A 17859-nucleotide genomic window follows, 5' to 3' on the forward strand; every position below is an offset into this window, starting at 1 on the left:
ACCTCGGAATATCAAGATTTTGCACCGTCCTCTCTCTGAGCTTGAAAGATAACTCGACTGAGACAACTGGTTTCTGTAGAGCCAAGTGTGCACTGAGGAGGGAAGCGTCAGGAGTAGCTCTTTGTCTACAATTAGGCTACAGCAGCAGTGAAGAGACATTTACAGTATGTTCCATCAGTGAATATTTCCAAATCAAATAAAAAGCTTTTCTTTTTTTCTTTTTGGTTGCCTACCATAGTAGGCCTAATGAAGACAACAAGCTACAACATACTTTTAATTAAACCGAGCCGTCCTCTGGGCGCGTAGCACTTTTCCAAATCAAATAAAAAGCTTTTCTTTTTTTCTTTTTGGTTTTCAGTTCTCTCTCTTTAAAAACATGCTGGGAGAAGGGGAGGCTCCGTCCGTCGACAATTAAAGCGGCATCAACATGTCCACACGCTGAATGTAAAATTCACCAGACAATCAACACGTCCATTCACACATCTAGAGGTTTGAGCCAAATAGGCCTACATACTGTACGTTGCATGTCTGAAAGTGACTCTCTCTCTCTCTCTCTCTCTCTCACACACACACACACACACCGTCATGTCGCATACACAAACTTTAGAAGGCATTCGTCAGGAGGGAATATGGGAAATGGGACAGATCCATGTTGATGACATGACTTTAGATGTACTGTGTACTGCTTAGCGTGATTTTAGGCCAAAATCTGTAGGAGCAGTGTACAAAAATGTGTTTTGCAAAAATCGGCCTGATGGTGGCGCTAGAAGAGCGCCATGTGAGAAATGAGGGGTTGTGGTTGTGGTTTGGCAGCCAAGGAGTGTGTGTGCAAAGTTTGGCATGGATAGGGGCAACGGTGGCGGAGATATGAGTAAGGCAAGACAGACAGACAGACAGACTGACTGACAGGAGGTTTTGATAGCAACTGCGACATGACGGTCATAACCATCTGATGAACATGGCTGTTTCAAGGTTTTCTTTTACTGAACTATCAGGTTTAGCAGGATACTGCACAAGACGGTTAAACTGGAAGGAGGATGTGTGAGTCACTCAGCACAGGCTCCTGTGAACACTGATAGATGGCTAAGGCACCGGGGCACCACTGAGCCTTTTATTAAACACAGCCTGGATGAACTCAGCTCCCACAGAAGTCACAAACTGCTCATATTTGCCACTATTTCATTAATGTTTAGACTTCCACATAATGTGTTTGATGATAGAGCTTACAGTTGACAGAACACACTAATGCACATCTGAGAGTGTTTCTAGGAAAATAGAAGAGGATCCTATGAAGGGAACACATTAAGGGTGATACATTTCGTTGTTGTTGTCGGGTGGAAACCTTGTATGTCCAAAACCGTTCGTTTTGTATTTATCATTTTAAAAATGATTTAAAATAGTGAAAATAGCTGATCTACAAGCGATGCGATGTGAGGCGTTGTGTGCTTGTAGATCTGCTCTTTTCACTAGTTTTGTGCGACAGTCTTGTATGGTGAAGCAGGGCTTTACTTTATGGGAAAAAAAACATACAAATTTGAAACTTGGAGATACAAGGTTTCTGCCTGACAGTGACGATTTTTATTTTGTCCCATCCTACTGCAATGGATGGCACATGTCCTCTGAAAACATTCTAATGAAACCAAACAACGCAAATTAGTTTGGGGTTCTGAATTATGTTTCCCCAAGTTTCCCTCTAAAGAGTCTCATGTAATTTAGAATTGCATAACATTTCAACTTTGCCTGTTACATCACAGGCTTACAGGTTTTCATTTAAACCTTTAAATATTTTCATTGTAAAATAACTTTGTGGCACTTTGTATATGTGAATCATGCATGTAGTCATTTCTTTATGTCATAAGGAACTTATACAGTAATATTGCAAGTTGGTGAGGTTGTTCACACATAAGAATTCTGCCAACCAACGGTATGAAAGTGCACCAGAGCTCTTAAAGGTGTTTGCATGGTCCAGTTAACACCAGATGCTAGCCCTTAGCTAACTTACTGAACAACATAATGCAAGGACCTCCAAGGAGTTAGCATGGTCCACTTAGCACCAGATGCTAGCCCCTTATCGCCCTATCTTCAACCAAAAAAAATGAGGCATAAATTAGTTCCAGTGACATGCCCAGGCCACCACCATATTTGCTACAGCAGTGGTTCCCAAACGTTTTAGTTCGAGACATTCGATGTCAGACAGAAATTCGATGTCTCCCCAGTGAGAATAGATGATCTACAAGCTCACAACATGTCGCATCGTCACGAAATCCGACACAAAGTTCTTAGAAAACAAATATTTTGGGGGGATTCACTCTGCCCAATGAGTCCCGACACACTGTCGGGAAACAGTGTGCTATAGTATATAACAAGCACAAGTTCACAAAAAAATTGTGAACTCTTAACCTCGCCTTTAACTGTGGGCTGGTATAGTCAGCTTTAATGTCTGATACTGAGACATAAAAACCATAAAAGGAGTTACTCTAGTCCACATTAATGCATCATAGCATTGCCATTGTTATTTAAGTGTAGCTGTACACTGTGGAACTACCACTCTAACTCAAGAGTGACACATCCACACTCATCAACCACACACACAATGACACAATTGTGACTTTATAGCTGCTGTGAACACATTACACTAACTGGAGAAGAATATATCTTCGGCGCTCATGGCCGTTTCCTTTTTGAGAAAAAAGGATGAGCTTGTCAGAGGCTTCCATCATTTCTCATTCATTACCCTTTTAATCCTTTAAAGCTTTTACTATATTAAAAGCTCTCTGGCAGCCCAGGTATATTAGAGGCTTTTTACATCATGCCCCTTGTGTCTCTGATGGAAAGATAGCTCTTTTACTAACAGCAAAACACACACGCGCGCGCGCGCGCGCACACACACACACACACACACACACACACACACACACACACACACACACACACACACACACACACACACAGTACAGCATTATATGAGGATTCATTTCATTACATCATGACAACTTTGAAGTTTTAATATTGAGTTCAAAGTGGTGTATTATTGTCTTCGCCAAGTTGACATGACTAGACTACATTTTCACTTCTTTCCCTGTGCGTAAAGTTGATATCAGACAATGCTGGGCCGATCAGCATTAAACTTTGCACACTCCCTGTAGGCTATGGAAGACACTGTATGTAATTATGTGTGTGTATTTACATACATACTGTACATACATACATTCATACATACTGTACACACACACACACACACACACACACACACACACACACACACACACACACGCACACAAGTCTATACATTTTATATATTTGTATTCGTTCAGGCAGTTGCGTTGGTCCGCACACTCATTCATCCTTCAATCTCATTTGCTAGCAATCTACTATAACACGTGCACCCTCAATCCTTATGGTTCTATCTTGACGGTCTTTTTAAACAAAACAGTCTTCATGCATCATAGGCACCTCATGATCAGCATAGACACCTCTTCTGCAGCTTGTCAGATCAAACTCCTATGGCAGTACATATTAATTGTAGGGATTTCCATGGATTGTATCATTGGATATGATTGGATCATATCTATGTGTTGTAAGATCTACCCTTGAAGGGTTCAATGTTATGTCCATGTAATAACTAACTGAATCTTTAGGCTTGCTTCAGGGGTGTTTATGATCTCAGATTCTGTATCATGCTTGCAAAGACATTATGTGTAGTATCACAGGAGCAAAATCACACCGGCAAATATAATGCAATATCATATATTGTTTATCTTGATGAAAGTGTTATAGTCTGCAGTCACTGGAATCTAGCAAATTCATAGTTTTTTGTTAACTTATTACAGGAGGAAAATGTGGAACCCTGCCAACAAAATGACCTAGAATAGCTTTTGTATCGAATGAAAGACGGTCAGAGAGCAACTGTGGTTCGGTAACTGAGGTTTGGTTCGACAAGAGAGAAGTTCATGGAAAAGGGGCACTTTCTACTATGAAGGCAATCAGGCATTTGCTTGGGCAAGGCTTAGTTTGCACCTATGAGTGCATGTGTCTGTCTGCAAAGATAGTTCAGAAAGAGCCGTTACTGGCTAGCCAGGTTCAACTAACTCATTACTCCATAGTGGTCTGATGAGAGGAAGGTAAGTAAGTGTCAGTGAAGTGTTTGACTGTTGGATTCACTGCAGATGATTTAGTCTAGCGAGCCCAACATTCTGAGTCCACTACAAGCCTGGCAGCTGAGGAGTTAGGGAGTTATCAGTGGGAAAGACTGAAATGTATAGGTGATAACACTAGAATGTGTATTCCACTAGCATTGCCCCTGAACTGCAAGGCATACCACAATTTTCCACAATCTTACAACTCTGCCAGGTGCTGACTAATAACTGACCACAAGTTCAACCAACATATCACACAGTATCTGCATCCAATAAACCTTACTGCAGTGTGCTAATGCCTTTTATATGACCACTTGGGCTGCCATAGCTGAATGGGTAGAGAGGCAGTTTGCGAAACAGAAATGTCCCAGGTTTGAATCCTGGCTCTGGCAATGTGTTGAGGTGTCCCAGAGCGAGACACTGAACCCCTAACCGCTCAACCCCTTTGCACAGCCTGACCGCTTGAGCAGCAATCAGCTGGTTGAAGCTGAAAACTGAACATTTTTTAATTTGAATTTTTTTGTACAATAAAAACATATCTTTTAAAAACAATAATTGCAAAGCAAATTAATTTACCCCAAACCTAAGATAATGATCCTTAGGCTCAAGTGTTAAAAGGGTAAATGTGTGGACGCGTTCAACAACATATTGAAAATACAGCATTTGACTTTGTCTCAGAGTCTGTTTATCTGGTGGGCTTTGACTGACACAATGACAAATCACTATTGATTGATTATTGTCTGTCTGTCTGGCTACATTTCTGATGCCCTTGGGGTAGTCTGACAGAGTAACAGTCTGTGCGTGGGCTTTGTAAACTTTGTGATTTATTTTAATCAACAGCCTTGCATTCCCACTCCGCTCTCTCCATGCCTCCTCTCAGCACATCATCACTGCAGTGCCTCCGTCCCTTATTATAACTACTCAGGAGCTGTCCCAATTCCATCAGCAGCCAGTCACTCTGATGATTAGTACAGGCCGCTGGTGGCCTGGAGGTCACATTGTTGTTTGTGGGGGTTCGTCTGAAATAGCACTCAGCGGCATGTGTTTAACTAAACAGACTGGAGATGTGACAACTTGACTGGCTGCCTAACGGGGTGTTGCTGGAGACATTTAAAGCAGCTTCCTTCTAATATTTTAAACAATAGACCATCAAACATTAGGAACATTCTTGATGCTGCAACAGTGATGTCAAATAAAACGTAGAACACGCCCCAATTTAACAGCCAAGCATACGGACCAATCTAATAATGATTTTCTTCTCTTCTTCTGTAAATTAGGTTATCACCTCTGTGTCAAATATGTGTCAGGAAAGACAATTATTTCAGGGAATAGAATTTCGACATGGCTCAAAATGACACACTGCACTGATATGGGGTGGGTTTTGTCATTTCCACCCATAATGCATGCAAGAAGAAGCTGACACCAAATCATCCTGGATTACTGGTAACCTGGCATGTCACTGCTTCTGTCAACATACAATGCTGGATAACATCTACAGCAGCAAGAATCTGCAAATATATACTTGCTGGAACCGGGGGGGTGCCAGTTTGACAGTGATGCAATGTAGTTGTGAACCGTGAGGCAAGTTTACAGTAAGGCAACCCGTACTAGAATTAATGGCAGCCACAAGAAAAGTATGCTTCTGTTAAAAATAGCTACATTTTAATATGCGGTAGGTTTTGATGTTATGTTAATGCAGAGACAACGACACTGACAAGTATTTATTTGCAAGTGGAGTTATCTTAGTTAAGACATTTTAACAGTTTATTTATTTTTATTTTCTTTTTTTCTCCTGTAAAATAGACATTCCAGACAATCCCCTTTTGTATTTAAGCTCCTGTCAGATAACTTGTGGTGGAATCACAGTAGTAATGGGATGTATACATGTATGTATGCAGCATTTTACACATTTTTAAAACGTGCTACCATTCTACCACACCGCTCTGGTATTCTAAGTCAATTTGCTGTTTAATGATAACATTACAAATATAGACATCTTAAAGTCCAATAGAATACCCTGATGGGTATTCTACACTATACAGTATATCTACAGCCTATTAGAAATTGTGGAGTATACTGTGTGGATTAGACTATAGCTACTAGTCATTCCTTTATAAGACCCCTGCATGGCTGTCCACTCCCTCCCACCCGCAGCAATGCATAAGAAAAAAAGAAAAAGAAAAACATGCTGAAAAGATTCTGGAGGGACCTGTGTGGGTCCTGATGGAGTCATGTCATTATGCAGCCCTGTAGCCCTGATAGTCTGAATTACAGAAGCAAGAAGGCCTCAGGGCAGGCAGCATTGGCTTTCCCCCCAGTTAATCACGTGAGCCCTATTTTATCGTTCGGATATTCAGAAATCACCAACGTGCAGTACATGCTCAAAGTTGTCGCATTGTGACACGTTGAGAATGAGATTGTAGATCTGCTATTTTCAAACAAATTTGGAATGAAATACAAATATACCTGTATATTCTTTTTAAACTTTGAAAGAATTTGAAAAAAATAAAATACAAAATGTAACATTATTTACCTACAGTAAATGAAGTGCTTAAGCGATGCCCCGTACAAAGAAGCCCATTGACATCACCAACACAGTGCAGTGAAACAGACACACCGAGTACATTTAACATGCAAAACAACAACAAGCTATTTCCATTTTGGAAAACCAAGCTAAAAGGTTCCTTCCTTCAAATAACTTCCGTAACCACTTATGCCCTATATACCTTGCCGTAAAACGATTAGTGAAAGAAGCAGCTTGAGGTTGTAGATCTGCTATTTTCACTCTTTTCAAACATTTTGAAGATTGTAGATTTCTTTGGAGAACATGATACATTTCTGGACATTTTTGGCTATAATGACTAGCTCTTGAAAGCGATTAACCATAATGGGCTTTTCACACTGGAAGTGACTAATTAATTTACAATGAGAGGAGAGCGTTGAGCGTGGGCAAGATGACAGGCACAGTGACAAGGAGACAAGTGAACATTGTCATGTGCTCGTCTCACGCACCGCCTGTGTTTTTTGTACTGTACGTGGTGCATTACATTGAAACATGTCTATTGACGTGAGGAACACTGCGCGAGCCCGCCGATCCAAGCGAGAACGTAGGCGTTGTGCCGCTCCTCCTGTGAAAATCCCTAAACCTTTTCCAGGACATTGGTTAAAAGCCAGAAACATGAAACAGCGGGTGCAAAGAAGCAGAGAGTTGGTGCTAATGAAAAGACAATTCAACAAATGAGAATGCAGATGGGAATAAACCCCCACGCTGAAATAATAATGGCATATATCCATCAATCCCTGGGCCTTGGACAGAGAAGGTAGGAGGCATGTTTTCCCTTTCATTTTTCTGTGTCTATCAGGCCCAGCTCAAGCCAAACACACATCCAGAGCGGGTGAGGGGTCAGTGGTGGTCACGCCAGGCGCATATAGCAGCTATAACTCTCTATGGCATGAGTTCACAGACAGGTTGAGCAAAGAATCACAGGGGGAAACGTCCCTTACTCAGCTCTCACGGTGGGTATTAAAGCGTGCACCACACACAAGTCATTAGGTCACATTTTCCCCAAAGGCTCTCTTTTTAAAAACCATTCACCCGTTCAGGTCCATTTTGGTTACATTCGAGTTACAAATAGGTAAATGAACACTGAGGATTTCACTGTGTAGGAATAACACTGATCTACAGGACTTTAAAAACTCTGTTCATGTGCACATTTGCTACCATGAATTGCTAGATATTGGGGGGATTCAAAAATCTATGTTCTGGTCTGACTACTTCCAATGTGCGTGCTTATTTCTACAAGTGGATTAAAGGAGTGTGTGTGTGTATGTGTGTATGTGTGTATGTGTGTGCGTGCGTGCATGCGTGCGTGCGTGCGTGCGTGCGTGCGTGCGTGCGTGCGTGCGTGCGCGTGCGCCTTATTCATGGTAAGAATTCAGCTCAGTTTTTAGCACTTAATGGAAATGCGAATAGCCCAGAGCATCTCTCTCTCCCTGTGTGGGGGAGAGAGCTGTCTGGGAGCGGCCTGTAGCTCTCCAAATCTAAACAGAGATGGGAGAGAGTCAGCTAGGTTAAAATCCTGGACTCTTTCTCACAGTCCCTGGAGCACTGCTGGCCCATACATAACTCCAACAGGTCACCTAAACAGGTCTTCTCAACAATCCGCACATACTTGGATACACACATGTGCGTATATACACCCAAATATGCATGAATCAGATGAAAACACAAATAAATTATCTCTCTTTCGCTCCCTCTCCAGTCCTCTCGCTCAATAGATACACACAAAGGTGCATGTGCACGCACACACACACACACACACACACGCACGCATGCACGCACGCACGCACACCACACACACACACACACACACACACACACACACACACACACACACACACACACACACACACACACACACACACACACACACACACACACACACACACACACACACACACACGAACACCCACAAACATGTTTCCATGAAATAGGTAATGTCATGTTTCTCTGATGATGATGGATGGTGGTCTCACTTCTTACATATGGGCGGCGCTCTAAATGTGACCCCCCACACCCCCTCACACACATACACAGACACACACACCATAAAACACAGTGATACGTCCCCCCCTTGCACAAACACACACCTCAAGGGGACGACACAATACTACACCTCATTTAGCCCTAACACTGTTCTCTCCAGAGACCATTATTCAAAAGGATGATGGATATCAAAAACAAAATATATCGTTAATACTTTCATTTTTGCAATCATTCTCGCCAATACGATTTTTAAAATCCCAATCGTGGTAACATCCACCTCTAGATCATAATCCTGGTCACTGCAAGGTGACAGTATTGAGCTACCACAGGCCTTAGGGCTTGCCCAAAAATGCATACAGTGCATACATGCACACGTGCACGCACACGCAGAGTAAAATCCATTAAAAATATAATTCTGCAAAAACATTGAATCTGCAAAACGGCGAACACCCTCCACAGCAGAGTCCATGGTTGGATTCCTGTGGTCCCTCCCTCCGGCGTGGCCGGGCATGCTGTGCACGTTCGTTATGCTGAAACTCCTCACTGTCAGATCAAGAGACGCAACTGGTGACTCCATGTATATCAGAGGAGTAGGCCACAATTGTTACATCGTCTAATCGCAATTATTTAAGGTAATCACAATTATTTTGCATAATCGTCATAATCATTTCCATGTTGACTGTTGAGAAATATAGTTCATATAGTTTCAAACACTTTCAAAAAGTAGTGGAAATAGCAGAGGTTGGCTATTTCCACTATAAATGTATAAAGAATAAAGTTATTAAATATCCCAGTCATTCCTTTGTATATTTAGGTTATTTGTCATATCGGCCCTGGGCAAACTGAAATGTAATTTTATTCATATGCTCCAGTGTTCAGCGACAAAAACACAATTAAATCGTTAATTGCAATTGTTTGTGTGACAATTAAGTGTCCCGTAAAAGGTCATAATCGTGACAGCCCTACAGAGGAGGCGGGAGGTTATGTAACTCGGGTTAGCAGCAACACTGCAGTCCCAGGGGGAATTGGCATGGCAACAACAAAAACAAAAAATGGATCAGGAAAACAATAAAAACTGACAAACTGACATAAAGACTTTGACTTACATGCTACCTCTAGAGAGGCATTCCGGCTCACTGCCTCTCCCAGGTAGTTGCGGGCCACACACACGTAGCTGCCGTCGTCGGGTTTGCTGCGTCGTCCGTGGACGATGCGCAGGAAGAAGAGGGATCCGCTGGGCAGCAGCATGCGGTGGGAGCGGGGGTTGTCCCGGTCCGTCTCCACGCGCTCCCCGTCTTTGTACCACTCCACCGTGGGGGGAGGACGGCCCTCCGCCTTACAGTTGAGGGTGGCCGGCTCCCCCTTGGACACGATGAGGTCGGAGGGGTGTTCCACAATGCGGGGAGGGGAGTCCTCCTGGCGAAGACGAGATCCTGGAGGGGAGAACAGACGTGCTTTGAGTGACTGACCTGTGGATCCAGACATCCCATAATGTACCTCCAAAATAATAATTGGTCAATATCTTACAAAGATATCGACCAATGAAGCAACATTTGGAACATTTTGGAACTTGCAAATTCTGGGAAATTGCAAGTGTGGTTGCACTGACGCAAGTCGCAAAGAATCCACTGGGAAATGAATTATGAATTATTGTACAGGATATCTGGCCTTACAACCCAGATAACATCAATAGGTAAAACAACAGGTTCACTTTCTTGGCAAAGAAATCTCGGTCCTAGAACAATAACCTAGACAAGTGTGTATCCTATAGCAACCACATTGATCAACAGCAAATCTAGAGATAAATCTCATCTCGGACTGCAACAGCATTGTCACTGTATATACTGTACTGTACATACACAATATACAGTATATTACACAGTCCGCTGTACAGTATGTATGTAAGACCCCCCGCTCTGACATCACAGTTATAAAACACTATGTAGATTATCACACATCACTGAGATGAGAGCCCATGTTCTCCATACGTGACATCATGATACACAGGCTTTCATATTCATAGACCCAGAGAGTCATTACATCTCATTAGCTTTTTCCCATTAATTGTATTAGCACATTGAATCAGGAGAACAATTATTGCTGTACAACATTTTCAGTACATTTTTAATGTGGATTTGTCTCCACTTGCTCTGAGATCCCCCCCCCTCCCTCCCTCCCTCTCTCTCTCTCTCTCTCCCTCCCTCCCTCTCTCTAAATGTATGTATTTTGCCATGAGCACATGAGCAGCGGTGTCCTCAGAGTGTCTGCCAGGTAGGAGCTGAAGACGGTAAGACCCACAGCAGCTCGCATTGGGAAACACATGCTTGGTGCCATTACCCACTTCCACCCTCCACTGCCTCCAACCTCTTCAGCCTAATCTAGAACCGTATCTGTCAGCATCTTATAATTCATTCATTGCATTACTCCCAGGCTGACAAATGGAATATAACAACGCCCTCATGTATTTCTGTGCAAGGGAATTACATAAACACATGGGCTGTAATATTGATTACTAGATCCCGTTAATTATTTCTGCAATACCACATGAAAAGTGTTTGAGTATGTTACTGCCCTGTATATTACATTTCTTTTTCTGTTGATGAATGCAACCACAAATATGAAGCCAATGCTGTTAAGTGTAAAAATGATGTAAATAAAGACAAAATGAACTCATTAAAACAATATGTCAAGCCCTGTGGACATAGATTTGTATGAGTATGTGGACGCTCTAGTCTGCTGGTGGCATAGTTGATTTCAATTCCTTCCTAGTTCAGAGCTAATTTAATTCAATGAAACTAAGCTTGTGATCGAACAGTCATTTACAACCTTTTGGTTTTCTTTTGCCTTGAGGATGAAAACGATTATGGTCAGGTCAATTTAATTTACTGAAATGGCAAATTTTCCACTGTAACCGAGAGTGTACAAATGTTAAATTAAACTGAGGATTTTCAAAGTCCTCTCACTACGGTATATATCTCCTTGATTCTCCAACCTCTCTCACACACACTGTCAAGACACCCCTGGCTGGTACAGAGACTTGATCCTGAATCAAACTGTTTGGAAACATTATGGCCTGAAAATTGCCAAGGTTTTTATCCAGCAATCCTGAAATCAGGTATGCATAACAGCTCCCATGTCTAGACCCACAGTGGGGGACACCATTACATTTAAAATGCAGTTTTATGCCCCCGACAATCCAGGCAGTCCAATTAGTAGTTGGGCACATGCGTAGAACTCTGAATGCTAGACACTGGAGAATGAGTTTCTGAATCTGAGACGTTTGCGTTTGATGTGCCGTTTCTCATAATAAACTGCGACCTTCGGACGCAATGACTCCCAAACCACAACAGCCCAAACCACAGTGAAACATTACTTATTTAAATTGTCTTGATTACCCTATTGGATTGTTTTTTGCCAATAACATTTGTGAACATCTGGCACAAAACAAATGCACAATTTTGAAACACTCACCCATCGTAATTGATACTGTAAGTACAGTAACCCTATGCAGCCACCTAGCCACTGTGCCAAATGCCAGTCTGCCTCACTTGTTCTCTAATTGCTTAGTCACTCATTCCCCACTGTTTAATGGGCTTAATGGAGAAGTATACTGTAGGTGTTTAACTCCATAAAGTATAATGCATAGTGATACATACGAACCGCAGGTTGACACTAGAACCGGAGGGGTGGGAGAGATTTTTTTTTTAACTTTGGTCCATTTATCTGTCCATTTTTCTCCCTGTCCGTCAGTTTACGTGCAGCTCTAAAGTCGATGTACTGAACGTGCCCGTTTGTGTCCGTCAGCATGTAGTGCCCGTGGTGACCGTTTCTCAGCCGTTGGGGGCAGTAGTGAGGAAAAATATATTTTTGTCTGCCCTAAGTGCCTTCTCACATTCTCCTCTAGGAGGAAGCGATGTGTCTTTCCACCATACAAAACGTAAACAGAATTAAATGCCTTCATTTTGCACACAATATCATTGTTAATGCATCCTTCATTGAGATTTATTTAATACACAAGCCAACAGACAAGTGATTACTTTCAAAACAATTTGAAAAGTAAAGGAAATTGCCTATTTTCCCTGCAAATGTCTGCATTTTGGGATGTTGTTAGTAATGCTAACGGTTGCTAGCTCTACTTAGCTACATGCTTATGCATTAATTTCATACATGTCAATTTAAGCTCGTGACATTTATGTCAGACATACTCTCGTATGTGAAGTGTCTGACTGGGCTATTAACTCATTTTGGATTTTAAAAAATACAGTTTGAAAAGCACCGTTGTATTTACACATTTTCATATTAGCAACTGCCATCTTGATCTAGTGGTTGGATATGTGTATTGAAATCATTGAACCGTACAGAACACTGAGACCGTATAGGGGGAGCGTGTCGATATTGCAACATAGCATATGTTCGACGGCCCATTCTTTCGACGCGGGTGAATGTTAACCTGGTGAAACGCTAACCTGCCGACGCGGGTGAGTAGCTAACCTGCCGACGTGGGTGAATGTTAACCTCTATGCCTAAACCTAACCCAAACCCTAACCCTAACCTCAGTAACATGTGACGCGGGTGAGTAGCTAACCTGCCGACGCTGGTTGTCAAAAGAATGACACATCGAAAGAGCGAGATTTCCCCCCCAAATGTACGGAAGTATAAATAGCCCTTAAGTGATCAAAATCATATGCAGTACACAAGGTTTTACCCAACCAAAGACATTTTAGGCTGACTAAGCTCTGCCTATAGGAAACCATCATCTAACAAATACTCTAAATGGGCTATAAAGAGACATAATCGGCCAATAACTATGTGTACTGGAGATATTGTTCCAAAGGAAGGAATGCCACATAACATTTAAGGAAATAACACATTTTAACAATATCGCAAGAGACTTATCAGCTAAAAAGGCAATAAGAAACCAAGATAAGTGTCTGAAAAGAGCTTCTCATTTAATTAGTCTAAAATATGGCTGCTCATAGGTTTGCCAAGAAGATTGCCGTAAGCCATATAGCACACTAAAAATAGACAATCATGGACGTCCAGAACTCAAGCTTCTTTGAAAACATACTCACATTAACAAAATGCTCATTAAACTCATTTTTAACTAAGTGAATTGACAATAAAATAAAACTTCTCTCTAGATCGCCAATATTCCTATTCATTGCAATTAGCTATAACTTTTCTCCAAAGTACAACAATGCACTATACCCAGACAGGTATATGCCTGGGAGTAAAAATGTCATCGGTACAGTACACTTGACAGAAATTGAGCAGCAGTCAAGTGCAGAGAAAAATGAAACTATATGAAAACAGTACCTCCTACGCGCTGACTGTCACATCAATTTAGGCTTATATCAGCCCAGTTCCATTCACTTGAGCAATTTAACTGGCAGCGTTCATGCCAAGTTCATCATTCCATCATTCTTAATTGGCTCTTCATTGGCCAATTAGGAATGACTGAAAAAATGTATACTATTATACAGTGTACATATGAAACATTAACATTTCTGTGCTCAGATTTAAAGCTATTAAGTCTATCCATATATATTACTGTCATATTTCCTATTAATATGCATGAGATTGGTCCAGACTGACAGTCCTCCTCAAACAATAACTTAAATCCTTCCAGTCAGGCAGGTGTCCAACATTTGAATTGCCACAACTTCTGGAATGCCTCCATTAAGCAGGTGTCCATCATTATAATGAGTGGAGCTGGTACTGCCTGCCTATGGGCATATTATATTGTGAGAACCTACCGTATGCTTCGAATTTATTTAAATATATCCCATTAAATAAATTACATCTATTTGGAAGAGAAAGAAAAGGGAAAAAAGTTGGGGGAAAAAATCATGAAGAACATTCTTATCCTGAGCACATTTAAATTCAAATTTAAAGCGTGACAATATTCTGGGACTAAAATAATAATGCTGTGCACATCACGGCCATTGCCTTGAGGAACACAACACTATTATTTGTGGGCCCACAATTTTATTTTATTTGTTTTGCCTGTTCTGTTGAAATATGAGCTGCATGCTCCTCTAAGCTAATGTCAACACAGAAAGGTCTACCATGGTCCGTTGTGGCTGCAGAGGGAATAAGGTAAGGATTTGACCGACACTAGTAATCGGTGACAGGCAATATGTTTTTTTCCCCCTCCCAATAGCACTGAGCCCACTGTATTTGTGTTAGATCAGTGGAGAAAAGTCCAGGGACAAAGAAGGGTGGAGTCACAGCAATCACAATCGAGTTGATGATGACTTTAAAGATGAAATCCCGCAGGGGACAGGGGGGGGCGGGGGACGGGGGACAGGGTGGGGGGCTAAAGAAAATCACCAGAAGACCATGACTGCTTCGGGTTAAGAGGTGTCATTTTGGCAGTGTCAGTTTGATTTTGTATTATAACCGTTCCTTCGGCTATTATGGTGAGTGCAGTGCACACAATGAAAACCTTGGCTTGGAAAGGGCTGGGAGTTAGAGCCTGTATGTCACAGAATTATCAAGATGCTAATTAGGCCTACTCTTCTCATACTGTAGTAGACTAGATGCTGGGTGGAGTTACATTCGTAGGTCCATGCCACTTCCAGAAGGCTTTTAGACAGGTACCGTACCTATAGGGACCACCGCCCACTGTATCTACTCTAAGAGTCCATTGAAGTGCTGGTCACCGCTCCAGTTCTACACTGGTGCTCCACCTATAATGTTCTACAATTTGTTTAGACAACATTGCCTTATAACATTATCAACACCATAAAACAGGGAATGTCTTCACAATACAGCTAGAATGTAGGCACATTTACACATACAGGTTGTAAGGGTGCATAGGTCTATATGTGTAACCTGCTGACAGTGCTTTCTTCTGAGAAGTTTCAGTAGAGACAACATAAGCATATTTTTGCATGACTCATTAGACATTTTAGATATAGGGCATAAGGTCTACCATCTGCCTGTCAGCAACTTCTACAGCTAGGGCTAGGCCATACAGACAATAATTATAACCACAGTGCAGACTAGCAGACGTCCAGACATAATGATGTGATATGGCTAAACATTGTGGATTAACTATATCAGAGTTGGATAAACACACACACACACACACACACACACACACACACACACACACACACACACACACACACACACACACACACACACACACTATCTCTCTCTCTCTCTCTCTCTCTCTCTCTCTCTCTCTCTCTCTCTCTCTCTCTCTCTCTCTCTCTCTCTCTCTCTCTCTCTGTAGACCTTGGCTTAAAGAAAAAGTTGTAATATATTACATTACACAATATTTGTCAACAGGCAAGTGAAAACATGCTGCAAAACAATAGGCTAGCAGATGAAATGATGGAGAACTTATACAGTGGTTGTAGAGTCAATGTAGCGCTTGTATGCACTATGCAGTCACAGTCTCAGCAGGAACCTAATAATGAATTGAATGCATGTTTAAACAAACACGACCAGAAACTGAGTCTAACGCCTATAGCTGAGAATCGTATATAATCGTGTATAGCCACGCTTTTGCACCAAACAAAACACAAGAATTCATGAGGAAAAACCCATACAAATGATTTGGTACCCAGTATCGCTTTGACGCACTTGACGCACGCATACATGTTCCACTGTGCTGGCACGAGTGCATTTAACACGCTTTACATCAATGAGTATAAGTGTTATTTTCCATAATAAGACACATTATTGTCCACAACACATTTTAACCACACGCAGATGTAAACTTACCGTTGGTTTGGTTATACAGCAGTCCACAGAGAAACACAAACCGTAGGGGACCCATACTGGCATATTGGCTCTTTGAGCTTGATCAGCATCAATTCCTCCTCTTTCCCCAGAAAGCAACCTCGGATCCCTTCAAATCGAGCGACTATAAAGCGACTTTTGTGGCTTCAAGTTCATGCACAACACGAAACAACTGGACTGTAGCTACCAACGCGCCGAGCGAGGACTAGGAGACCATCCACCACACATGTCCATCCATTCAGCTTATCCAAGAGCGCGCCAGCGGAGCAGTGCGATCGTCGAGTCGACTCGTTTGGATTTCCTGGCTGCAGTCACCGATTGTAATAATTATTATTACCGACGTCTATCACCAAATATTCCAGTTACCACCACTAATGATATGCCGAGCCGAACTGGACGTCTTCTTGTTTAGTTTGACCGTGTCCGACCACAAGGAAACACAATAACGCTGGATCCATCCTGATCCTGATGCGGGACAAGTTGCGAGGCTGCGAGCCGAAAGGTGCATGTGGGATTCAGAGGTGAATAGCTGCACAGTGCAGCCCCTCCTCTTTATTCCACATGCCCCGGGAGAACAATATATCACATATCACTCATTTAGGTATAATAACGCTAATCGATATTGTGAGTAGATGCCAATGTATTTTCTTTTGTATTCCACGCCCAAGTTAAGACAAAGAACATAGCAGCCCTCGACTAATTTGCCTGAAAACGTGTAATTAATAGGCTTCAAAATTATTTCAATATATGTTGGAAATGAAGCTCATTTCGTTGTCTATTTGTTGACAGTTTTGTTGTTGCTACAAGTATCTCGTAGGCTACAGGCTGCACATTAGAATGTCATCATCAATTCTTTTTGAATCCTTCACATTGAATAACGTGGTAACAGCAGTAGAAACTGTAACCACATCACCCAATGTGATGATGGATGAAGCTTTGTTTTGAGTTTCTCCAACAGTTGATGATGATGGTGGTGATGATGATGACTAATGTTATTAAAATGATGACCTTGATGGACACAGATTTAAAAATCAATGCACTTATGCGAGGATGAGGAGGCATGCACAGCCATTTAATATAATTGATTGTACTTTATCTTTTTGTTTTTCCACACAGCCTAATTGAAAATCAGGTAATGTTTGTCATGCAGGATGCTGGTGCTTTACAGATGTGTCTCTCTCTCCACCTCCACTACTTTTGAGTGCACTTTCCTCACAGGAAAAGATTGGAGTAGATAAATATTGGATTAGTCCCTGTTCTCAATAGCAAGGTTGCTCTTAATGGGGAAATGTCCCTGCTACACACATGGCGTTTCTCTTTCTCTATCAGACAACAGCAGTGTTACATTCATTCTGCATAGACATGGCTGCCAATGTTATTGGGGTTTTTAATCAATTAAGTGCAAGGAAGTGTCAAAGCTCT

General features: G+C 41.8%; 1 protein-coding gene across 1 annotated transcript in view; it reads right to left on the minus strand.

The window, feature by feature from the left end:
- The window catches only part of LOC308304781 (roundabout homolog 2-like), a gene marked incomplete at its 3' end in the record, with an annotated part of 136384 nt that extends 119904 nt beyond the window's left edge, over positions 1-16480 (minus strand). Inside the window, exons 1-2 of the mRNA XM_080749411.1 lie at positions 16420-16480; positions 9789-10115 (exon numbers count right to left, since the gene is read on the minus strand). Of these exons, the coding sequence (XP_080605537.1) occupies positions 9789-10115; positions 16420-16474 (382 nt within the window). The 5' untranslated portion in view covers positions 16475-16480. The remainder of the gene's footprint in view (positions 1-9788; positions 10116-16419) is intronic.
- Positions 16481-17859: the final 1379 nt, after the last annotated feature.

The sequence above is a fragment of the Nannobrachium achirus genome (genome assembly GCF_963921795.1).
Source record: "Nannobrachium achirus genome assembly, chromosome: 19".
In the NCBI taxonomy this organism is placed as follows: Eukaryota; Metazoa; Chordata; class Actinopteri; order Myctophiformes; family Myctophidae; genus Nannobrachium; species Nannobrachium achirus.